We start from the raw sequence: 25,472 nt of genomic DNA on the forward strand, positions 1-25,472 counted from the left end.
CTAAAAGAAAAGCACATGTGGTAGCACTTTATAAGTCAAATGCATTTGTATTAATACTTCCTAAGTTATTTATGACACCATAATTAAGTTATGACAATCTATATATTTATGTGATTGTAAAGTTGTAACTAATATTCTAGTGTTTTACAATGTATAATGTAGCCCAAAAAATTAAAAGTACAATTAGATACCAGTATAAGAATAAATAGATATGGTTGATGGGTAGTGAACTAGTGGTATGGTTGGTGGATGTAGAACATAAGAGATCCAATGTCAACACGAGGTTGATATCTAGCAAGTCCACTTCAGTGGTGGAGGGGTGATATCATTGGCGATGATGTTATTATATAATAGCTAGATGGAGGAATGATGACACAAAGTATACATGTGGACAATTGCCTAAATAGCGATGGACTACCATCAATTTTTATTTTAAACACTAATAGTGGGGAGAGGTCCTTGACACCTCCTACTCATAATAGGGATCAAGGTACCCCTACATAATGTTGTTCAAAGTGCTTAAAATGTGAACTTATTTATGATTCTTTTATTTTTTATTATATTGTATCACGCATAATAATAAAAAATCATACTTTCATGTTAGGATTATATTGCTAGGAATTATTTTTTCAAAAGCTTTGATTTTGATAAATTTTATGTTGATCTAAAATATTTCAACCCTTTTGAAATGGAATGGCATGGTCTATTTTTGAATTTCATTTACTACAAAATATTCATGTAAAAAAAGAAAACCCTTCCATTAGTTGAAAACTAAAAGTGGATCCTAACTAATTTAGTTGTTCTACACACAATGATGGGACCAAAACAACTCCACCATTCACTAGAGTTGTCTAAAGCTCATATCTACTTGCTCTCATTATCTAGAAATGGACTAACTCTATGAGATTGTGGCTTTAATACCATATTTGAATTTTGTTATAAATAATTCTACCCAAAATTTTATGTGTATGAGTGAATCACAAAACCAAGAAAATGAGAATTTTTTTTAATTAAAAACTGTGATTTACATAGTTACAAAGAGTAACATACTAATGTATAAACCTCTTAGATAATTTGTGATTCATGGAAGTAACATGTCCAAGAGATAAGAGTTCAAATCCTAACCACTCCCAATCGTTAGGGGATTTAACTCACTCTAACATGATAGATGAAGTGTAACTCAACCTATAATAAATAAGTTCCAATCAAGTGCATAAATCAATACATGTGATTAATAGACAAAACTGCTTAAGTGCAATAAAATAGAAATAGAAATAGATAGAGAAATTATTCTATCCCAATGAACTAACATGAACCTAGACTGGTGAGAATATTTTATTATTATAATAACTTATAGGATGCATTAGCAATGTATTTTGTGTATCTTACTTTGTTTTGTCATTTGTATTTTGTATTTCTTACTCTTTTTTATCATTGAAAATCTAATTGACACCTTTCTTTAAATACATCGAGAAGTATGACTTGTTATTATTAATCTTAATTTCATGCGTACAAGATGTAAGCATAATTTGACAGGAATATGGAATATATAAACTAATGTTTATGGAAGTGTTGGCTAGAGGAGCCCTCCTAAACTAATTATATAGTTTCCATTACACTCTTCCTTCTTCACACATAGACACACACAAAATGTGTGTATATGTATGTATATATATGTATAGATACATACATACACACAAACATGTATATATATGTGTATGTGTATATATGCACATATGCATACATTCATATATACATATACATATATTGAATTGAATCAAACAAATGTCTAATAGAGAACACCCTTTTGACCATCAAGTTTTGATAAGATCAAGAAGTTAAGCATTAGTTAGATATAATATTATTATATTGAAACATTTTTATATTTACCTTTCTTATAATTGTAATAGATTTTTTTTAAAAAAAGTGACATATCATCTTAAAGTTTAATTTGTGTCATCCCTAACATCTACCCCAAAACAAGAGGGTCTTATCGAGTAGAAAATAATCATAAAATTTTATAATTAATGAGTGTCCATTATTCCAATTATTAAATAAAGTATCATTTGAAAATTTTGTCAAAGCATTATTTATTTGGAGAAATATGTAAACCATTGCAATCTTTTAACAAATGAACAAATGATATTTACATATCCATCCACAATTTAATTATAACTAGGAGGGGAAGTGTAAAAGATACATATTTGCTAACAAGGCATTGAATGGCCATCATTTTAACATGTAAGAATAGGTGTCATCACCCATATAATAACCTTTATGGGTGAGCTTTGAACAATTCCACAATCTAACCCAAAAAATGATCATTCTTTTACCAATACTCATAATATCCACATAACACGAAAATTAATAGTGGCTCAAAGATAGAACCTTGGAACAAGATTTGTCTCATAGCAAAGATATTATTTATTCTTCTATCTAATCCAACTATTTACCTTGTATAAGGTTGATGCATTATAATAGGATGTGGCTAATATCCATCCTAATACACATATTTACACATAAATGACGAACATGTGTTCTATAATGTCTTTGCAAGTAGGAGTAATATCTCCACGAACTTCTAATCACTTTAGAATCCTCTTCTTAACAATATATTAGATGGAAAAAATGCATACACATTGAAATTCAAAGGAGATTCTCACTATCTAAATTAAAACTTATTTTTAAATATTTGATGAAAAAAATATGGGTCATTTTTTTTCTTTCTATTTTTATGGATGCTAAAGAAATTAGTGATGAAAAAATCCATAAAAGCCAACATAAAGTCACGTATCACTTTAAGTTGTCATTTATGTACTACATATAATAAATTAGGTTGCAACGTGACATAAGAGAGCATTTAAGATATAATGTGTCACATTAGGAAAGGTTCTTTGGCCATATTCTCAATAAGAGAATATCGAAGGATTTAGGGAGACACTCATTTTCCTTAATTATTGGATTGAGCTTTCCTTAAAAAAAAAATGTAAGCATGATAGCATGATATCATGTGACATTGACTCAAATAAATTTTATCCACATAATTGTAGGGAAGGCGACTCACCCTACAATTCTATGGGGTGCATTAATGAAAATATTAATGAACCCCCATCTGTTCAGATTCTAGCTAGTTGGATGGATCAATTGCTAGTTTCCTCCCACCAACAACTATAGAATAGTAGGGGCTTCCCCACCCTTTCATTAACCTAAACCCATGCCTTGTTGATGGAAATATTTAAAAATATAGTTTCAAGCCTCTTCTTTCATGTTATTATTTGTGTTCATTATGAAAAAAATTATAATAATACTTTTTTTGGTCGATAATATTTTGATTTTATTAATAGTATATAAAAGGAGTACAAAATTGTATCAAAATTGCCTGAATAAGGAGGACAAGCATATCATTACTGTAGTCTACCCCAACACCAAAACACCTTGACAAAGCCAACACCAAACAATTCGAAGCCCCTACACATAATAGACAACAACATAACCCTAGCAACCCACATTACAAAAACAGGGGAAACCATACTTCGTGAACCAACCCTAAACACAAAAAGGCTGGCTAAATATACATTTTGTAAATGCTGTAAACTTTAATAGTGTTCAGATTTACATATAGGACATATGAGAATTGCCCAACAAATCCAGACAACCTAGAAAAAAACCAACATTAAACACACCACCTGGACTCACCACCCATCCTTGCCGCCACCTTCCCTGTCTTCTTCCGCTTCCTAGCAGCTCCCAAGTTCTTCTTCGCCACCACCATATTGTCCTTCGACTCCATCATCTTCTATTGTAGAAAAAATCTGAGTGAGTCCCATCCAATTGCCGCTTATGCTCGCCTTTTTTTGTCAATAGCCCAATGCATGAAGGGTACTAGCTCATGCACCTCCTCATCACTCTCAACCCCTCCTCGGATGACAAAGCCTACACCTAGAACAACCCATTCCAAGATTGAGCCTAGCAAGTGAGTCCAATCTTCTTGAACACACAATTTCATGACCCATTTAATCTCCTCTTCATCTCAGCCCAATTCCAAGCCCCATGCAACCACCATTGACACAATGTCAACATTGGTGTGATATTTGTGCTCTGCGTGCATAAAAGTATCCCTTAGCAAGGTCTCCATAATCTCCACAAAGGCATCATCCCGAAAATTGAAAAGGGCTTTGAGCCGTTTTGCAAAAATCAACCCCAAAAAGGCAAACTACTATCAGGGAGTATTGAGAGAGAAATTGGCCTCTATGTCACTACAGAGAAATGCCACCCGCCAACACCTCTGTTTACCACGTTGCCTTTACCAAAATTGCCACCTTTTAAAACCAACTCACATGGGAGAAAACACACCAACATGCCATTTAGTGAGTGCCACCAACTCATGACAAAGAATGACCTCCCTCCCAATATAATTGGGATAAATCCATAAGATTACATAAATCCTCCAAAACCTCCATCATACCATTGGTATTAAATTTAGTTACCCATTTTGAAAGGGCATCTGCCACATCATTGCCAGCACGTGTGACATGCAAAACCTCAAGCTCCTCAAAGGCGTGGAGTAAATTTTTTTATAGAAAGAATGAATTTATTTAAATGCCATGCGCGTGCTTCTCCATTTTAATAACATAAACAATAATCAAAGAGTCGCCTTCAAGGTGAATTTTTGAGATGCCAAGCCATTTACCCATTTTGACCGCTTGCAAAGTTGCCTGGGCCTCCACCATATTGTTGGTTCCCTCAGGTAATTTTGTTGATCCCATTGCAATAATGTTACCACACCAATCTCGTGCCACAAATCTTGCTCCAGAAGGACCTGGATTACCATTAGATGCACCATCAAAATTTACCTTGTACCATACTTCCCTTGGGGTGCTCCATACGACTTTCTCTGTATCCTCCTTGCTTGGATCAACTCGATTGGGCTCATTAACAGGCCAATTACAATAAATTTATTAATCATAAAAATTATATATAATTCTTTTATGTCTTTTATGTTTTATATGACAATTTATTTAAAATTTTCTTAACATTAATTAAGATACATATTCAATATATCTATTTAATATTTAAATTAAAAAAAAAAAACAATATATTAAATTGAAATGAAATCTAATTTTATTTTTAGTAATAATTTATATAAAAAATCATGGAAATAATATTTTTATTCATTTTTGTATCAATATTTTAAAATATATTTTCCTATAGAGGACTTATAAATTAATTTTTATGTAATATAAATTTTAATGTACTAATTTTTTAAATCTTTTATTACAAATGATTTTTATTTTTTATTATTTTTTAATGGAAAAGGAAAGTGACAATAGGATTACAATACAAAAGTGCGATTACCAGTAGAATGGTGGGAATATGCTATGGCTTCCCCAGTTGCGACATTACCTTGGATCAGCCAAATCTTAACCTGGCAAATATGCAACAATTATAATATTGTTTAACGCCTGCACCCAAGAAGTTTGAGTAAAATCAGACGAAATTTCAATGAATCCTCCCTGTCCCAATAATATGGGATATGCCTATATATTTATTACTCAACCGCAGACCAAAAAGGCCAAAGTGGTCAACTCCAACTCTTTCTCAGTTGAACGTGTGCCTGGAATGAAATCCAGAGACACTGCTCTTACGTTTATTTTAAGTATAATGCATCTGTGAGAGGGAGGGGAACAAAAAGTGAGGAAGCAATAGATTGCAAGGAAGAAAAATGGGTGAGGTGGAGGTGAGAGAGAGGTCTCTGGCCTTGACACCCACATGGTCTGTGGCCACTGTCTTCACAGTTTTTGTGGCTCTTTCTCTCCTGGTGGAACGTTCGATATACCATTTGAGTCAGGTAAGCAATGCTCTGGCAATTTTACTTTAATCATTAGTGTTGTTAGATGCTGTTTTAATGGTATTCCTAGAAAATAGCTCAGTACCAGTACCCACATTCATTCAGACATGACCCAGTTTGTTGGGCATCGAGCGTGTGGAGTGTCTTAATGGGGTGTGGGCTTGAACATGGGACACATATTCACCCGGATGCTCAGCCAAAATCTATCAAATGCACCCAATTTTCAGTACTCCACAACTACACTTACCCATTTTTTTCAGTCCATAGTTCACTTTTATGACTAGCTTTATGGGATATGAACCTCCTTATTGTGGTGTTCAGATTGAACCAGGTCACTCTCATAGAAAAGAGGCGCTTTACCATTTAAACTCAACTTTTTTGGGCAGATAGATTATTAGTTCAACTGTAGCTCATGGGTTTCTAGATTTTAGAGATAGATAATAGATCTCTTGACATTTGTAGGATTGGATCGGAGTATGTACAGATTTTCTCACAGCTGCATGGTAGGGACTGGAACAAGGGAAGTGCCAAACCATTTTGCTTGAAGCCAGAATTAAACTGATCTGTTGAATGCTGTGGTAGATTACAAGTTTGTCTGGATCTCCTTTGGCTAAGGAGGAGTAGCACCAGAATCAGGATTTAATCACTGCAGCGTGATTAAAATATTTCCTTCATTTTTGATTCTCCATACAACCTCACTGGCCGACATTTCAATACTTGACAAGCTCTGGTTTACTTGCTTGTTGCATCAATACTTGAACTTGGGTTACTCTAATATAATTTAATCCTTTACTATTATACTACAAAGCTTTCAATTACGTATTTTAACGAGTCATTTTTTCTTCTCCGTTATTTTTCGTTCAGAAATGAAAAATAATTGTTAATGCTAGAAGTAGTAATTACATAAATGATTGGGCTGTGAAGATTGACAATATATCCTTCCCTTTCTGCTAACAAATGCCATTTTTCTGTACACACAAAGTTAATTGTAAATATATATCAACTACTCACTACGGAAATGTTTTGCAACTTCACACTATTCGTTGGGACTTGAGAGTATCTGACCATTCATCACCAGGAAATAAAAATAACGTCTCAAAATTCATGAAACAACTTTCAGACTGTAAATGCGTACTTCCACATTAATAATAACTCTATCCTAAAGCTCTTCCAGCTGCTGCATTATTAGTTGCTTGACCAGAACTGACCACGCACCCTTGAAACTGTAGGTCTTTGTAAATGCTTACAAGCACTTCATTTGAAGCCAAAGCTCCCCTATTTTGCAGGTGATGGATTCCCATAGATTCATGAAGCTAATGTTGATACCTTTGCTAGTTTATTTTACATAGAATTGCAGACAGAGCTGGGTGGTCTTTGTATTTGTCGTTGGGGTGCCATGACTCTTCTGTGAAGTGAGAAACTGCCCGCTTTTTGCTTTCCTTGTTGCGGATGCTCAGACAGCTTGTGTTTGTGCTGCCCTGTATTTACCTTCTTGGATGACTAGAATGCGTGGTTCCTTTTTCGCCTAATTTTGAGAACAAAATACTCCAAAGTTTGGAGAGATCCATAGATCATTTAACGCACAAGGTCAGGTTTAATATTTTGAAAATTTTATATACAGTGATTGCTTTTTCTGTTTTTCAAAAGACGTGAGACTCCTGAGTTTCAGGGATTGTGTGGAAAAAGACATTTGAAGTCTTCAAGTCTTATCCTTGGTGATGAGTGTTGCAATTCATTTCAGCGACATGGTAGGGTAAATTCAGCATTGGAATAAATCTTATTTTAAAATTATCTGCAATATCAATAGATACGGACAAACAAAGAAGCTTAATAAGTTAAATGATATCAGTCTCAGCAGGTGCTGGAATTCCTTAGATTGGCTTATCCCAGATGCCATCTGATTTTGATCTGGTTGGTTTCAACTTCCAGGTTCAAACCTTAATTTATGGTTATTAAGTCGCCTGAGCTCAAAGCTCAACTACAGAGAAGTCTGTAGCAGAGGTTATATACCAGCCACTGGAGGCCAGACAATCTTGGTGACCTGGGAAGTACACCTATTTGGAGGAGTAGCGACACCAGCCCTATAAATGACAAAATCCTAATAGTCTCATATTTGGACACATTGCAAGAGGGTTTTCCATACCCAACTAGGAATTGGCTTGAAGATAGAATTAAACCTTTTTTGATAATTGATATTAATTCTCACCCTCAGATCCTTGACCACCGGCACTTGTTTATTTCTCACTGGCTGGAGGCCCGATGTTATACTATGAGTCTGTGATACTGTTAACTTTTCCTGATGTTTCTATCTAGACTGTGTAAATATTTTCAATTAATGATCAAATCAGATGATTCCAAGTGCTAGTTTGTTAATTCTTTTGGATAAATCTCATCAATTCCTTGTCAAACTTAATGCTAATTTAATGCCAATAGAAATTCAATCAAGCTCTTTTGCTTAGTACTGTTTACCCAGCATCAAATGGCCCACATCAACTAGGCATTTTTTCCTTTATTTAAGGATTGAACCAGTAATGTGGATCATTTTAACAATGGGTAAGTTGCTTCCTTTTTATCATTCTTCATGTCACCAAGGTTTATATTGTGTGTTATTGTGCAATTTTGCCATTATCCCGGATGAGATTACTCTTTTTGAAAGCATCTTACAGATTATTCGTTCTTGCAGTGGTTGCATAAAAGCAAACGGAAGCCTCTGTTTGAAGCAGTGGAGAAGATGAAAGCAGGTTTGATTCATCAAAAAAATAGTTTGGGTCTTGAACAACGTTCCAAAAAAAAAAATCTTCTCCATTTAATTGATTATTTGTTTAAAGTTTCCATGTGTGACTGAGATTAAATGCCAGATATCTGATTTTATCATAAGCCCAAAGAATGGCTTGCCCTTTTTAATTTAAGATGTTACTATGTCAATATAGAATCCCATATATTATTTTTTTATTATGATATTCTGCTCATTATATTGGTTTGTATCACTTGCTTACTTCCCTTTCATTTTTGGCTTCTTGTGGAACAGAGCTAATGTTATTGGGCTTTATATCTCTAATGCTGACTGTCACGTCAAGTTCAATTACAAACTTTTGCATTGAATCAAAGTACTATAATACCAACTTCTCTCCATGTACACGATCTGAGGTTGAAGGAAGTGAAATATCTAATGGGTCTACATCCCATGGACACAAGCAGCTGGAATATATTGTTCCCAGTTTGTCGAGGCGTGTTCTGAGTAGTGCAATGCAAAATAACTGTAAACATGTAAAACATCATTAATTGATCTTATTTCTGCAATTGGGATGTATTGAGTGATTCTTGGATTCTGTAAATAAAATTCATGCAATAGGCATAACTCAGCACAATGAATAATTCAACTAAGCATATAGGATAGCAGGTTAGTTGTTTCATTTGCTGCATTTGTACTGATACATATGTAGCAAGGGGGAAAAAGTAGTACAAAAAATTACTTGGTATGCTTTCATCCATTCCTAACATTCAGTTCATTCTTTGTGCATGCTTCTGAATGCAATCATTTGACCAGACAGAAACAAATTTACAGTTATGTGTTGTCTTTAAGAACATTGCATTGTAAACATGCTTATACATATTTGTTCTGCTTAACATTGCAGGGTTATGAGCCTTTTGTTTCATTCGAAGGTCTTGAGCAACTGCATCGATTTATATTTATCATGGCAATCACACACGTATTTTATAGTTGCTTGACCATGCTTCTGGCAATCGTCAAGGTTTGTGTGCTCATCTGTTTACCAAATGCAATTGAAGAGAAAATGATAATTATAATTCTCTTTTATCTTGACTGATCATTCTATGCAAAACATTCCCAAAATATATCTTAATTTTATCATGTAAAATTATCTTTTGTGGGTTAAGGATAGAATATATATTTTCAATATATTATAATTAGATACAAAATTCAGCTATTGGCCTGCCAACAAAATATCATGCTATAGCAAAGTTATAGATTTCTACAATCCCATTTATCATATTCTCTAAGTTAAAAGCTCACCTTTTAAGAAAAATATTAAAGCTAGATAAATTTTTATATACACAGTAAAAAAGGTTGCGAAGCAAAAATAGTTCAACTGACTTGGCTTGCACCTAGACAAGCATCCATTATATTATGCTCCTCTTTTCATCTCATTAACTGATCTCTGTGTTGCACTAAATAACTTTTGCTGCAACCTCTATGGCTTGCATTTCATGCCCCAAGGATTTTTCACTTCTTTCCTTCTCCTGGTTTGTAACAGCTTCCCCCTATATAGTAAAAATATAACTTTAGCCTTCATCTTGGAAGCTTAAATTTTATGACTAACGTCTGGCCACGATAGGTGCAATGTTCTCAGAGCCTCTTCTCTTAATATTATTTCCATAATTCCTCTTCCTTCCTCTCAAATGATCCCTGGAAAACCTTTTGCCACTTCCACAACCTTTAATTTCTCTCAATTTCTCAAGGTATTTAGGAAGCCATTTTTAGCCTGGAGGGATCATACCATTTTTTTGTTCAGAACCATTATCACAAGGGAAAATGCCTTTGCCAATGTTTTCTCCCAAACTGGGAAATGTTTCCTAATTTCTGAAGTGTTTCTTGTGTCAAGACTAGTGTTACAAGACTCGGACTCGCCTCAGACTCGACAAGCTAATTTTGGACTTAGACTTGAACTCGGCACCCAGACCCACAAAATTGAAAAACCCAAGAAATTTAGAGATCTTTAAGGATTTAAAACTTGTTTCATGCACTCTTTAATAAATAAACCTTAAAGACACAATAACCTCATCAATTAGAAGCTAATTTGATCACATACACAAGTATACATTGATTACATAAGTATACATGTGAATTTTAGTTGAATAACAAATTTAGATATACAAGTAGTGTCAAATGTATACAAAGCTCATGGAACATGAAATCCATGGCATCAAAAATTTCAAACAATTATCAAACAAAAGCTAGACGTCTATGATTTAGAGGAGCCTACAACCCTCTTGCGTGGGTATCTAAGATAGGTCCTGGATGATGTTGCAACCATGATATTTGCCTCTGTCTTGGTGACACCCACACCAACATCCAAAGTGTCTCTCTCATGCTCAATCCTTTTCCTCTACTATGGCTATTGACTTGGTCAACCCAATTGAGGTCCTCATCATTAGAGATAGGATATTGAGCCTTAGTGATCCAAGCAGATTGTGGATCGGCCTCCTCTAGCGTGATGGGGGATAATTCACTACCCAAAATTTGTCGTGGCAAAGATGAAGGTTGTAATGAACGTAGACTAGATAAGATTGTGGATCAACCTCCTTTAGCCTGATGGGGATAAGTCACTGCCCAAAATTTGTTTGTGGCAAAGACGAAGGTTGTAAGAACATAGACTAGATCGTTCAACCTTTGCATGGATAGTCTATTGTGCTTCTTTGAGTGTATGTGCTCAAACATGCTTCAATAGTGCTCACAACCCGAAGCATTGCATTGTTAGCTCAATATTCAAACTGCAATGCTCTGAAGATTTGGTACCTTAGCACCAAATCTTTACTACCATGCATCTGAGATGGAAAAAAATCAATCTCATTATCCAACTTTCAGTTTCAATATTTTCTAATAATATAAAAGATGCCCTTAATAGATTTTTACTTGGCTGCAATTACAATTGAGTTGCCTTGCATATCTCATGGGAAAAGAGATCTCCTTGTGCAAGTCTAAAGATCTCAATCTTGTGGACTATCTGTGCTCCAACACTAGAATTAGGCATCATTTGCTCTATGACTATGTAGTTTCCACTTAGAACCTCTGCATTCGACTTGAAATAAAGGTGGAATTGGAATGCTCGATTGAGGAAAAATAAGCAGCTACATGTAGGGGCTTGTGAAGTTGGAGGTGCCATTGCCTATCAATGATCTCCCAAATGAGGTGATACTTAACTTCAACCTTTGCATAAATGGATCTAATGGTTTCATTTGGTCCTATCCATTTCCTCATATATGTAGCCCATTGTGGGCTTCTCCCCTTCAACAACTTGTAGGAGAACTATTGAAGGCTCTATGAACTGCAATTATTGTGAAACATTAACATAAGTAACTGTGAACAAAAATAAGCAAATTAAAGAAAAATTTGAATAAAAACATATTGTAGAATTAGATTTATCTTTACGATCTCTGCAGTAGGTACCCAAAAGCCTTGCTCATCAAACATTTAATATGCTACATCAATCCCTGCATTGCTCTTACCATATGATGAGGAAGTCCACTCATTAACTAGCATATGCTTCAAAGCTCCCTTTGCCTAAAGCAAGGATTGTAATGTGATGAAATTTGCCGCAAATTGGGTTATTCCAGGATGAGCCATCTCCACAACTGTTTTGATTCATGGAATCTTTCCAAGATCCTCCAACATGAGGTCAAGGCAATGAGCAACACATGGAGTCCAAAACAATGATGGGTGACCATCTATCAGTAGTCTACCTGGAACAACATAATTTTCTGCATTATCAGTAGCCACTTACACCATATTCTCCTCACCCACCTCAGCTAGGACTTGCTCCAAAGATTCACAAAGGAATACAACATTTTTGGTGTGTCTTGAAGCATCAATATATTTGATGAATATGGTGCTATCTGAGAAAGAAACAAAATCAATGATTCAATAAAGAATAAATTAAAAATATTAATCACTGAATCAATGCATTTTAGGAAGTACAATCACTTGAGGAAGAAACAAGAAAATTTAGCAATGTTCTATTTCTTCTATCCATCCAACCATCGGTCATGATGATGAAACCCTTCCTCCATATCAATTGCTGCTCCTCTACTGTGGCTTTCATATCAGCCACCTTTTGTGTCAAAATGGAGCCCTTTATTTCCTCATCACCAGGGGCTTTGGACCCCACCCCACAAATAGTAGTGGCATCAACCATGTTTTGCCAATAAGGAGACCTAACACATGTCACAAATAAATTAAATTAAATAAGTATTGTAAAATGGAGAGTTTAAATTTGAATTTGACATACCTCTAAATATACAAATTCAAGAACAGAGAATCAAGCTATAAATTTTAAAACAAAGAAACAAAAAGGAATTACTTGGTTGCATGGAATGGAATTGTATAATAGAACCAAAAGTCGTTAATTGCACATTTAGTTGCATCATGTATGTCTTTGTTCCAACCCATGCTCTCAACTGAGTGCGTGGCAAAATATATGAATCCAACCTAGATGCACAAACTCTAGGTCCAATGCTAACACTACCACTGCCACTACCACTGTCGATATCACCAACACCAGCACCAACATCAACACTTCCAGCACTTGAAGATGGATGAAATGGAGGCATGGAAGAAGACTCTCCACTACCACCAATGGCTGCCATCTCCTCTCTTTGCCTCTTTTTTGATTCTACTTGTTGCTTAAAGGTTTCTAGTTGCACTCGTACTTCACGCATAACCTCAACATGCACTTTTGGGCATGGATTAACATCATGGACAAGTATATTTGCAATGGTATTTCGATCTATTAATGCCTCCATGAAAAGTTGATTTATAGTGATAACTTCTCCTTTCTTTTGCCCAAGGGTAGTGTTGATGTGTGTTTTATGCACATAACATTCAAAATAAAATACCAAAGTACTTTACCTCTCTTGAACAAAATCACCTCAGATGCTAAGGATAAGATCAACTCAAATTATTCCAAGGTTTCTACAGTCAGGTCTTGACGAGTGGGTAACTCAATGGTCGATGTGAATTGTTGTTTTCACTTGGGGACTTACACAATTGTTCGAATCAACTTTGTTTATCTTGAATATGGAATAGGTGTGCTGATAACTTAGGATTTGGCAATGTAGTTCTGGACTTAATTCTAACAAGACTAAAAAAATGACAAAAAGGAACAGGGTTTAGGAAATCTATTCTAAGCCTAGGAATGTAGGAAATTATGAACAAATTTAGTGGAATCAAACTAGGCAAGGTCTTTTGACACGAGCTTATTGCAATCATCTAAGGTATATTTCATTGATTTTCAAATTATTATCATCAAGCATTGAGACCATCCAAGTTGATGCATAACAATGGATATGTAATAATCGAACTTAAGTTTGCATAAATTTTCAGCTGACCATGCGAGGCACAATTACAATCAGCAAGAGGTTAGTGCTATGGATTAATAGATTCCAAACAAATATACTCAATAATTCTTTCATTCAATCTTACAAACATGAAATCAAATTCTAATCTAAAATTCTAATCTAATTTGGAGGAATTGAGAACCTTGAATGTAAAACAACACTTGAAAAACAAAATCACCATCAAGTCGAACAATGATTTATATTCAAAAGCTGCAGCATATACCAACAATTCTACAAAAACTCTCCTACAAATGAGAGGCAATGAGGTATATATGGAGTCTCATACAAAATGGATGGCCAAGATTAAACTAAAATCAAGGGCCAAGATCATGCCAACAAAACCCTAGAGTTGCCCTAATTAGGGTTTACATAAAAAATTGAGCCACCAACATATGGCCCAATAGAAAGATACCTAGTCATCAAATAGGGAATTTTTTAGAAGATTTCGTCCTGCATCTCTCTCTCTCTCTCTCTCTCTCTCCTAGCATACTCCAAGAATCTAGCCAATATAGAATCTAACTCCTCCATGGAAACGTTGGGTAAGGTATCCTGTTGTAAATCAATCACGTCCAAAGCATCCGAGCAAGCATCCAAAGTGTTCTCCCAATCTAGCAGGAGCTTCTGCGAATTATGAACATGAATCAACGAAGACACCAAATCATCTATCTGACTCTTCTTCAAAGAGTCCAACTGATTGAAATACATGAATTTCATTTTGTCTCTCAATTCAGCTAAGTGTAACCCACTAGCTTCATTGACATCAACTCCCAATAATTCCTCAATTGAGGCAAGGATCTTTGACTGAATATCATGAATAGATCTTTCCATCTCTGCACAACTTATTTGTGCGCTCTCATAAGTTGATTTCTTCATGGCTAATGAACAATACTAGTCATGGAAATCGTATCTATCTCCATTGTGCACAACATTCTCCTTGATCAATGTGGACTTAGGAATCTTCTTCAAAGCTCTAAGGCATGGAATAGTCTTTTCCTGAATAGGTCGGAATTCTTCCCAAACTCCCTCCAAATACAGTATCTTGAATATGAGCCCTGTTGTCCTGTCAAAAGCCTGGACAAACTGAGTAAGGAAATCATCTACTTGTCTCTTTGTATTTTCAATCCATTTCTCCACCTCCGAGAGTGTATCTCTCGCTGTCTCATAATGTGAATGTAGTCCACAATCAATTGCAATAGGGGAAATAAGGGTGGGATTCTCACGTCTTATCCCTACAATGTACTCTCTAAGTCTGATATTCTCTTCTTCATACTTCTCTCTTTTCTCTATTTCTCCATCCAATCTCGCACTGATTGCCTTGAGGGTATCACCAACCTCTTGGAATTCCTGCTCTTTTGTAGTACGACCACGGGCAATTGAAGTAATCTGGAAATCCATGGGAGTAGCAATGTCCGTTGTCACACCTCCAATAGGAACAACCACATGTGTAATCCGCATTCCTGTCTCATCTCTAGCTATGTGTGACAAAATCTCAGCTTTCCTAGGTTCTTTCTCTTTATTGCTCCTAGCTAAGTAGTCATCAATGTCATCAATAGGCTGTGCCTCTATCATCTTCTTACTTTTTTGAAATGTCCCCACTTTGAAATAGAATTTAATAATAAATGATAATAATAAAATTAGAATATTAAAAATTAAATTAAAATATAAAATAATATAATTAAATATGATTAATTAAAAATTAATTAAGTTAATGATAAAGTCAAAAGACATGAAAGGAAAAGTTGTGACTCCCTCAACAATGAGATATAAAAGGGAGAAGAGAACCTCATTTGAGAGGGGGGATAATTTGGAAATGAGAAGTGCAGATTTGATTTAGATAATAAGTGCACATCTGATTATGAAAGGTTGTGTCCCTTTCAAAGGGTAGAAATAATGAAGAGTTGCATTCTTTCAAAGGGTGCTAATGGTGAAAGGGTATGTCTCTTGCCAAAGGGCATACATGATGAAGAGGTGTGACCTCTCCCTCAAATTGAGAGATATAAAGGGGAGGAAATCACTGAGGAAAAATCACGTTTGGACTTCAGTCTGAATATATGCTGCTCTAATCACTAGCCATTGGTTGACATCCACTGCATACGATTTCCTTAGGCTGGGAATACGCGTCTAAGATCAATTTACAGGAATTCCACTGCGATCCTACCAAGGTACACATAATTTACACATAAATATATATTCAATGCAAGTCATCCATAATACATCAAAATACAACATCAGTAATTTAATTCATGATTACTAGAATAAACCGTAAAGGGGATGTCAAATAGATCAGTGTTTTAATAAAATCACAATAATTCAATAATTAATTTCTTATCCGTAACACATGTATGAATCCAAAACTATTTATTCTTTATCATACAAACTCTTATCCGTAACTAGGAAATGAACAAGTTAGAACAATTAAACAAGATAGAAACAAATTGTTATCCTTAATATGAATGTAGTCGAAAGGTTGTATGAATGAATAGGGAAAGGCCTGTGTAAAACCATCGGGCGTCTATCCCAAGATGGATAGAGATCAGTGACCCATGTAAGACCTTGAGGGTGTCGTCCCAAAATTAGGCCTGGGCTTGGATCCAAAACCTTGAGGGAGTCGTCACACTGAGGTATCAAAGCGTCCTATTCAAGATCATAATCCTTTCCAAACTTACATTGGTAGTAAGGTTTTTAAGTTGAACTCCATCATGATGTTAATTTATATTTCTATTTCTATTTGCTTTGAGAATGTTGGAATTATGATGTCTTAAGTGGTTAAACTTATTTGGGGAGATTACATTTTCTCCATACTTCTCATCAGCCAGTCAGGAATAGCGGCCATCTCCATACCATCATTGAGACACATCTCTTGATCAAGCCCTCTCAATGCCGAGATAACATCATCATCATCATCAGGATTATCCCTAGTCAAATCGTATACATTCTTTGCCAAACTAACCTCCAAAAGGACAGTAGGGGATCCCGGCTGATCATCATCCTCATTAGGTGGAGAAGATGTCGTTGTGGCATGTAAATTCTGAATATTCTCTGGTAATATCACTGTGTTTGAACATTGTTCAAACTCCCTGTTTTGTTCTGGCATTTCAACTTCCTTGATTGATGAGACACTGAGGGGTGGTGAAGGAATGATAGTCTTTTGCTTCTTCTTCTTGACCTCCTCAATCTTCTTCGCTCTAGCCTTGACTTCTCTTGGTGTGTTCTTCCTTCGCTTGGGAGCTTGACTTTCCTCATCCGCATGAATCCTGATATCATTGGTAGTCCTCTGATCATCCTCGAAAGTGGATTCTTCCTATTTCATCTTTTCATAAGTGAAGACAACATCCATATCAACTAATCTGTTCATTTGAATATCCACCCATGCTCGGGAGAAACTCAAGACCTCTCTCATCAACACATTCAAATCTATTTCTTCTAGTTCTGACTAATTAGGCAATAAAATCGCCTTCTTCATTTCACTCTCATATTGTGGATGCGTATGATCCTTATCATCTAATACTTGATCAGGAATGTGGAAAAGTCCCACTTCCTCATAAAATCCACTGACATTCTGGACCACATTCTCCTCTTTACTGCTCGCTCGTCCATTAGGTTGGCCCAATAATATTCTATGTCTACCTTGTGGACGAACTTTTCTCCCCTGATCCTTCCAACTTTCTGATTTGGATCAAATCTTTCTCTTTTCTTATATGTTGCCAATCGATAGAATGCAAGCTCTTCAACTGTTGTGCTAGCTGCTAAGGCGGATTGGCAAACCTCCAATGTCTTCTCCACTGAAATAGGAAATGACATGCCTGTTCTGTGCTTTTCCTTCTGGATAGAATCAAACTCCAGAAGTTGTCTCACCACTTCCAACAAGATCACTCTGTCAGAAGGATACCTAGGAAGCCTGTAAGGTTGGATTGAAATTCGTGAATCCTTAGGTATGTGAAAGTGGGAAATTGTATATACCACGATCCATATTTCTCCATTAGCTCTGTTGCCTCCTTGGACAACCTCCTGTGGATTCCACCTTGCAACATTCGCGTGATGTACATAGTGAATACATCATTCACTCTCTTATAATCTTCAATTCGATACATGTTCAGTTGTGGATATCACCCATAACTCTTGAATTGTCATTGTCCATTCCCGACTTCACCTCTGCATATCAATCCTTTGTAGGTAACAAATCGTGCAAGCAGGTATACCAAGTAGGAAGTCATGGCGAATGACCTGGACCGCTCCATATTCCTCAGCTGAAAATCCAGATTGTCATTGATGATTTTAGACCAATTAATCAACGTTCCTTTCAGACAATCCTAGATGAAATATAACATCCATCCATCGTATATTGCACCCTGTGGCATCCCCATCACTCGGTTAAGCAGGAATACTAAATCACTATATTTATTTTTGAAGTCTGTGCACATAAGTGTCTTGGGAGCCTTGGAATGATGAGTCCTAGGATCAATCATCCACTCCTTCTTCAGTACGGTCTTGCATGCATCCATCTTCTTCTTATATCTTTCTTCATATTCATCCTTAGTTATATCTTTCATATCTGCTCCACGTGGAATCCCAAACACCTCAACAATCGCTTCCTCAGCAAGGTAATCAATGATGGTACCCTTAGGAGTCTTGATCATTCGGGAGCAATGATCATAACATCGTGCACACTCCAGGATAAGCTCTTTGCATTGTATGGATTGAGGGAATCCGACGGTCTGATAAATGGCACTCTTCATAATGTTCACATAAGCTGGGGAAGGAATCTGGCTTCCAATTCCGAACATCCGCTGTCGCATCTGGCTCATGTTCAGGAAATGCATGTTCGTGTTTGTAATCTCCTTCCATTTGGATGACTGACATCTTGGATTTTGGATAGAATCCCGTTTCAACTATCCTTTGTTGTTCTCTCCTTTCTTTGAGTTCGGACTTTGACGTCGTACTTGTACGAAGCTAGAAGTTAGAACTTCGGAAAATATTCTTGACAAAAATTCTGATTTCCTAATGATTTAGACAAATTGGGGTATGGAAATCAGGAAAATAATCCACATTCTCAATAGATTTCATCTATAGAATGCAAAATGTGACAAGGTTAGGGTATAAAACCCTCACGAAATTCATTAAAATCAATAATTTTCAGACCAAAGTTTGAAGACACCTCGTTATACTTGGGAAATTTACCAAAATAGAGTGCAAAGGAGTATGCCGAATCAGAATTGAGTAAGGAAAGGTGTGAAAGGTTGTGTTTCCACACAAAACTATGTCTGAAGACACCTTCCAAGGTCAACAATGGCTGCCAGCAAGTCTGAAGACAACCTGCAACTTCACAAATTAATCTTTAAAAACATGTTGCAATTACCCGAATGTGCACAAACTTGATGAAAATCGATTTTCCAAGGCAAACATGGGAAAATCTGAGTATGTATGTAGGGCTGGAAATGAAAGTTGAGTTTGAAGACAATTCTGAAAATGGAGTTTTCAAACTTACCAGCACCCTTAGGAATGAAGATAAACTCAGAAAATGGCCCCGGAACGAAGCAAAAATCCTTCCCAATTAAAATCGCCTATGTTGACAAGTGGCTGGAAATGAAAGTTTTCTGAAGACAACCCCCTAAAATGAAGTTTCAGACCTGCAACAACTCTTAGAAGCTCTGAAAATTGACTGAGAAAAACTCCAAGCAGCCCTTTGGACAAATCAATTTGGCTGGGAACAAAATGTATGTCTGAAAATCGATTTTCCAGCCAGCAATGGAGGTCACACAAGTCTGAAAAAATGGAATAAATCAGGTCTGAAAATGTCTGACAGCAATTCCCAGCAATGGCGCCACAAATGGTGAAGAGAATCACCAAAAAATGGAGTTGAAAACCTCCCAAAACAAAATTGCTTAACTCCAAAATGGCGTCACCCAAGGAAAGATCGCTAAGTCTGAAAAAAAATGATGTCAAATGGTCTTCAATGGCAGCTAAAACAAATCGCCCAGCTAGGAAATGGAGGAAAATGCACAAGGAAATTAACTTCAAGTCTCAATGGTGTGAACTTGACACTCAACCAAATTCGCCAGTTGGAGAAAATTCACCCAAATCAACAACACACTTGGCAATAATAATAATATTATAATGCTGGCCTCCTCTTTTTAAACTTGCTTTTGCCTTTAACTTTCACCACACAAGCAATGTGGGATAAAAGACTTGTACTTATACTTGCCTGGCAAAAGTCGATTTGCTTCTAGAAGGTGAAAATTATTAAATGCTCATTGCATATCATTTATTAATTGTTTTTTTATTTTTTAAATAATCATCAGACTTTGTAAAAACAATTAAATTTGGGCCACATTATTTAAAATATTTCAAAATTCGAATCAAAATGGCCAATAGGGGGAAAATCGATTTTAGTTGGGACAAAAATCCCAATAAAAATCATTAAAAATATTAAAATATCCCCTTTAAGGGAAAATTGCACCATGTAGGGATAAAAATCCCTATAAAAAATTCATCAACTTTGCACAAAATGGGTCCAGGGGAAAATTGATTTGGGTCTGGAATGAGAATTCCAAGTCAAACTTTGTCATTTAGCACAAAAAACTCCTTTGGGGGAAAATCGACCCCAGTCTGGATAGAAATCTAGACACAAAAAAAATCCTCAAAATCATCCTAGTGGAAATTCGCCTAGGGTTTGGAATCATTATCTGCATAAAAATCCACAAAATCTTGTCATAAAAAGTCCTGATGGAAAATCGTCTCATGTTAGGAATCATCATAAAGGTCATCCGCAACTTCATCCACACTCCCAGTGGAAAAACGTGAGCTGTTAGGAAAATCTCCAACACTTAGACAAATTTTCAGTCATCTGGTGGAAAATCGCCCCCAGTATGGATTTTGAATGGTGGAAAAATGGGACATGTCTGGATTCCAGGGGAAATCCATGTCCAGTTTGGATTTTGAGTGGGAAAATCATGGGTAGTAAGGAATATGAGGGGAAAAGTACCTCTAGTGTGAAATTTTGACCTTTTAACCCTTAGAATATGGATTTTCATCCGGAAAATGGTGATTTTTCCACTCAAAATCACTAGGAAACTTCAAAATTCAATTAAACTCACCTAGACTTAGGCAAATTTATCAAAATTTTGAGCAAAACACAAGGAAACCTAATGGGATAAAGTGTAAAATCAACCTAAATAACTTCCTAGGAGCGAGAAAACAACTCCTAAAGGTCCCTGAAACACCTTAGCACTTAAAAATCACCGACGTAGACGTTCAAAAACACGTTAACGCTCAAAAGGTCTACACTTAGACAAAATTAGTATCATTTAAAACCTCAACTTTACGTGCTTGATCCTATAACTTCAAAAAACCCTAAATGACAATTAGGCATGATCAAAAATCTGAGACAGGGGCACGGGAAATCAAAATTGCCCACTATGCTGCCAAAACCCTAAACTAACCAACATAGAAAGCAGGAAAGAGGGGGTCCCCGTTTGCAATGGGGCGATGTGTGAAAAGGTCACAACAGGTAGTAATAGCATGTTTCTAACAAGGGTCCCTTCTATCTAGGGTTTTGGACATTGTGATAAAGAAAATTTGAAAATCTCAAGAATGCTTCAATAACATATAAATAGAAAAAAAATAACATTTGTCATGTATAATTAAACTAATATAAAAAATGTAGGATTTGCAACTATAAAACTAGATTTAAAAAAAAAAAGCACCTAGGGTGCTTTTTAAAAAAAAATCCGTAGACACTTCTAGATGCACCAAAAATAGCTACAAACCTGCCCAAATGTGATTCAACAATCGATATTTGCTCAAACTCCTTACTAGTTTCCTTACAATGCAATTCAAATTTGGCTCAAAACTCCCTTTTCTTCTTCTCCTTTGGCTTCAAAATGAAATGAAGTTACTTGAGGGTGGAGGAGGAAATATAAGTAAAGAAAATTAATTTAAGTTGCTGATTTTTATGTTCTTTTTGCTTTTCCATGTCTACCTGCGCAATTGAGTACAAGGCTCGAGACTCACCTAGACTTAGTGAGTTTGGTGAGTTCACCAGTCGAGTCTCCTAGACTCGGCGAGGGTGCCTTGCCTCAGGACTTGCCAAGTCTAGGCAAGTTTGGGCAATTCTTGGAACACTGGTCAATACAAAAGTACTTGAAGATTTATTTCGTTTAATAATTATTTTGGCTCCATTTCCTCCATAATATGTATTGTAACTCCTAATCAACCCTCACAATTGACAAATTTTTAATTAAAAATTTAAAATCCAACCAAGACAAGAACCATCCAGCCACACAACATAGGCAAAATAGAGTAAGTAAGAAAAGGCAATGCGCAGCAGGAGAGTAACCAGAAAAGAGAGAAACCACTATTAACAATAAAGAGATCAAAAAGAGTACAAGGTAAACTTTTGTCATTTCATAAATTAAAGTTTTACCCTGTTGAAAACTTAGAGGATGAGTGAACCTTTCTTTGAGGCTCTATGGACCATTAGGGAGTTGGAATTTTTGAAATTTTTCTGGCTTCTGTTTTGGAACAGTGTCAGAACCTTGTAATAGACAATATCCATTCAATAAGCTTGGTTTTCAAAATAGATGAGATCTTTGAAAGTCAATCTCAACCAATGAATCTTCTATTCTCTAGTGAAATTTGAGCTACTGCAATCAACAAGAAGATAGTATTGATGAATTGTGCAACTTTATTCATAAGATACAAAAAATCATAGGGGGCAACCATCAATATGACCATTATTTCTATGGCTTGACATTCATAAACAAGTATATGAGGGAGAGAGGTTAAATCTTATTTGAAAAAAGAGGAGTTCAGTTTTGTAAGTCTGCTCATAGTACAAAAGAAGAGAAACAAAAAGATCACATGAAGAAAACTTGTCCATTTCTATGCTCGGGGTTACTTTGCAAAATATTCTTTAAGACACATGTATTCGTGGGTTTCTATATATCCCTCCTATTTAGTTTTTTGAATTTACTATCCCCTCCTCTTACTATTGCAACCTGCCATCCAACAGGTTCTGCTACTTTAACTGGGTATAATAGTGTTAAAGCTATAAATAAAAAAATGTCCTGGTATTCATTCATATACATTGGTTTTATGGTTTACCACGTGTCTATGATGATTGCCTGTGCCTATACTTAAAGAAGTAGAAAATATGAAATTGGCAATTCACTTCAGTGAGCAAAACCTCCTGAATTTTGAAAGTGCGAAATGGTAGAAGGTGCAGCTGTATGTTAGGGGATGTCCAGGGGGCATCCAAATGTCGGGAATCCTGGGGATGGTTGGCCATCCTTTATGGCCCAGGCATGTTTTCAATCACTTTTTTAATTCCATTACACTTGGGTTAAGCCATCAACCTTCAGCATAAATGTAAATACATACCTTATTTTTCATATGACAGGTTTGAGGGCTGTTGTAAGAGAGAGGAATACACATCAAAAGACAATTTTAGGATGCTGATCTCATAGTCCTTGCCTTATTGATGCTGTCACAGGTCTGTATGGTACTGCTAGGATATGGAGTGCGTTTAATCAGATTTGGCAGCAGGACTGTTGTAACTGTATGAAGGCCTTTTCCTAACATAGTGTTGGTGTAAGAGAGAGTCAAGCCCTTGAAGACACTTTGCATGTTATTGACATCTCAGTCAATACAGGTGATAACACGATTCTGTAAAGTACATTTAGGTAATGGAAAATCTCACTCGTGTTAGAATATTGATTGTAGGTTGAACCCAGCTATACTAATTTTCTACAGCAGCAAATATATAAGCAATAAATGATCATAAATGTAGGCTCTAATTGAGCAATTTCAACATTAAATGTAAATTCAACATTAAATGAGTAATTTTAGGGCTAGTTAAAGAGGGACAATCCAAAAATATATGTTGAAAGATAACTTCAAAATTTTCATGTCATCAGTCTGTACACTTGCTGTTATTTTTATAATAACAGATTTCACGGGCAGTCAAGAGGGATTAATACATATCAAAAGATACCTTCAGGATGCTTATGTCATCAGTCTGTACACCTGCTATTGCAGGTCTTTGCAATAGAGCTTGGAGAGGGAAAACCTTACTTTGATCAAGTTTGGTGTTAAAACTGTTGCAGATGAGGGTTTTTTTTCCTTACAAAGAGTTCATGTAAGAGAGAATTAAGCACTATATAGCATTTTACATTTTACTAAAATTGTCAGTTTACGACTTGTGAATGTGTTTTTTATGCACATGCGAACACAGAATAAAATACCAAGGTATCTTATCCTCTCTTGAACAAAGTTTCCCCGAATGTTGAAGATTTCGCCTAAGGATCAATCGAGGCAACTCCAAGGTTCTTATATGTAGGGTCCCTACGTGTGGATAAGCTCTTATGGTGTGATATGATTATGCTGGAATCACAAGGGGACTTACATTTGAATGCCTGAATGCTTAATTAGCTGGAACTTGAGTCCTAACTACTCGCTGGGAGATAAAGAAATATCAAAAGCATAGGGTTTAGATAATCAATTCTAGGACCTAGAATGTAAGAATATAGATGAATAACTAGGTGGAGTCCTACTGGGCTAGATCTCACCATCAGGTTGAACAATCCGACACCAACTCAGTGCGATCTTCTAAGGAATGCTTCAAATATATTCAAATTGTACACCATTAGACACTGATCACCATTCAAGTTAATGCGTGAACAATAAACGCGTAACGACTTGAGATTAAGCTCATTCTATGCTAGTTGACCATGCAGGGCGCACTTACAATCAGCAAGAGGCTAGTGGTTTGGACTAGGCGGATTCCACGCAAGTGCATTCAATAACTTTCTTCATTCAATCTAATTATTTACCATCTAAAATGAAGATTCAGCAAGAGACCATGCATGTTGCAAAGAAACAACACACTTCACCATAACTTCAATGAAAATGGAGTTCATTTACAATTTAGGCAACTTGCCTTCTCTTCATAATCTACTCTAACTTCTATTCTATTCACTATTAATCATTAGCTATTCTAACCTCTATGAACTAACTATTAATCTTTACAAATGAAGAGCCAAAACTTTATATAGAGAGCTCTTTACAATTCAATGGCTCTGATTGATTTACAATCAATGGCTAGGATTACAGGATGAAAACCCTAATTAGGGTTTGTTACAACAAATTTCCCTTGGCTAATGAGAAAATTACATTCAATGCTTGTGAACCAATAGGAAACCGGGGTAGGTGCCTCGAAGTTTGCACCATCACTGGTGAGTCAAGTACATTGAATCTGGACATGCTAATGTGGACCTATTTGATTGGAGGATCAATGATTGGGATGCCACCTTGTCTTGCGTTTGTGCTTGGTTAATCAAGGAAAGTTGTATTTCTTGATATTCAATGTGATGATGATGAGAAACTAACTTTGTTTAACTCTTTTGAAACTATCTGCTTCTTCAACGTACCCTTGCACTGACCTTGGTTGATCTTCCCTCGCCCTCGATGTACTCGATGAATGATGTACCTCCCC

At 35.9% G+C, this 25,472-nt stretch overlaps 1 protein-coding gene across 1 annotated transcript in view; it reads left to right on the forward strand.

The window, feature by feature from the left end:
• Window positions 1-5,366: 5,366 nt before the first annotated feature.
• LOC131028546 (MLO-like protein 14) overlaps window positions 5,367-25,472 on the forward strand; it is a 96,959-nt gene continuing 76,853 nt past the window's right edge. Inside the window, exons 1-4 of the mRNA XM_057958832.2 lie at window positions 5,367-5,848; window positions 8,532-8,589; window positions 8,877-9,115; window positions 9,484-9,600. Of these exons, the coding sequence (XP_057814815.2) occupies window positions 5,723-5,848; window positions 8,532-8,589; window positions 8,877-9,115; window positions 9,484-9,600 (540 nt within the window). The 5' untranslated portion in view covers window positions 5,367-5,722. The remainder of the gene's footprint in view (window positions 5,849-8,531; window positions 8,590-8,876; window positions 9,116-9,483; window positions 9,601-25,472) is intronic.

Source organism: Cryptomeria japonica, chromosome 8 (genome assembly GCF_030272615.1).
Source record: "Cryptomeria japonica chromosome 8, Sugi_1.0, whole genome shotgun sequence".
In the NCBI taxonomy this organism is placed as follows: domain Eukaryota; kingdom Viridiplantae; phylum Streptophyta; class Pinopsida; order Cupressales; family Cupressaceae; genus Cryptomeria; species Cryptomeria japonica.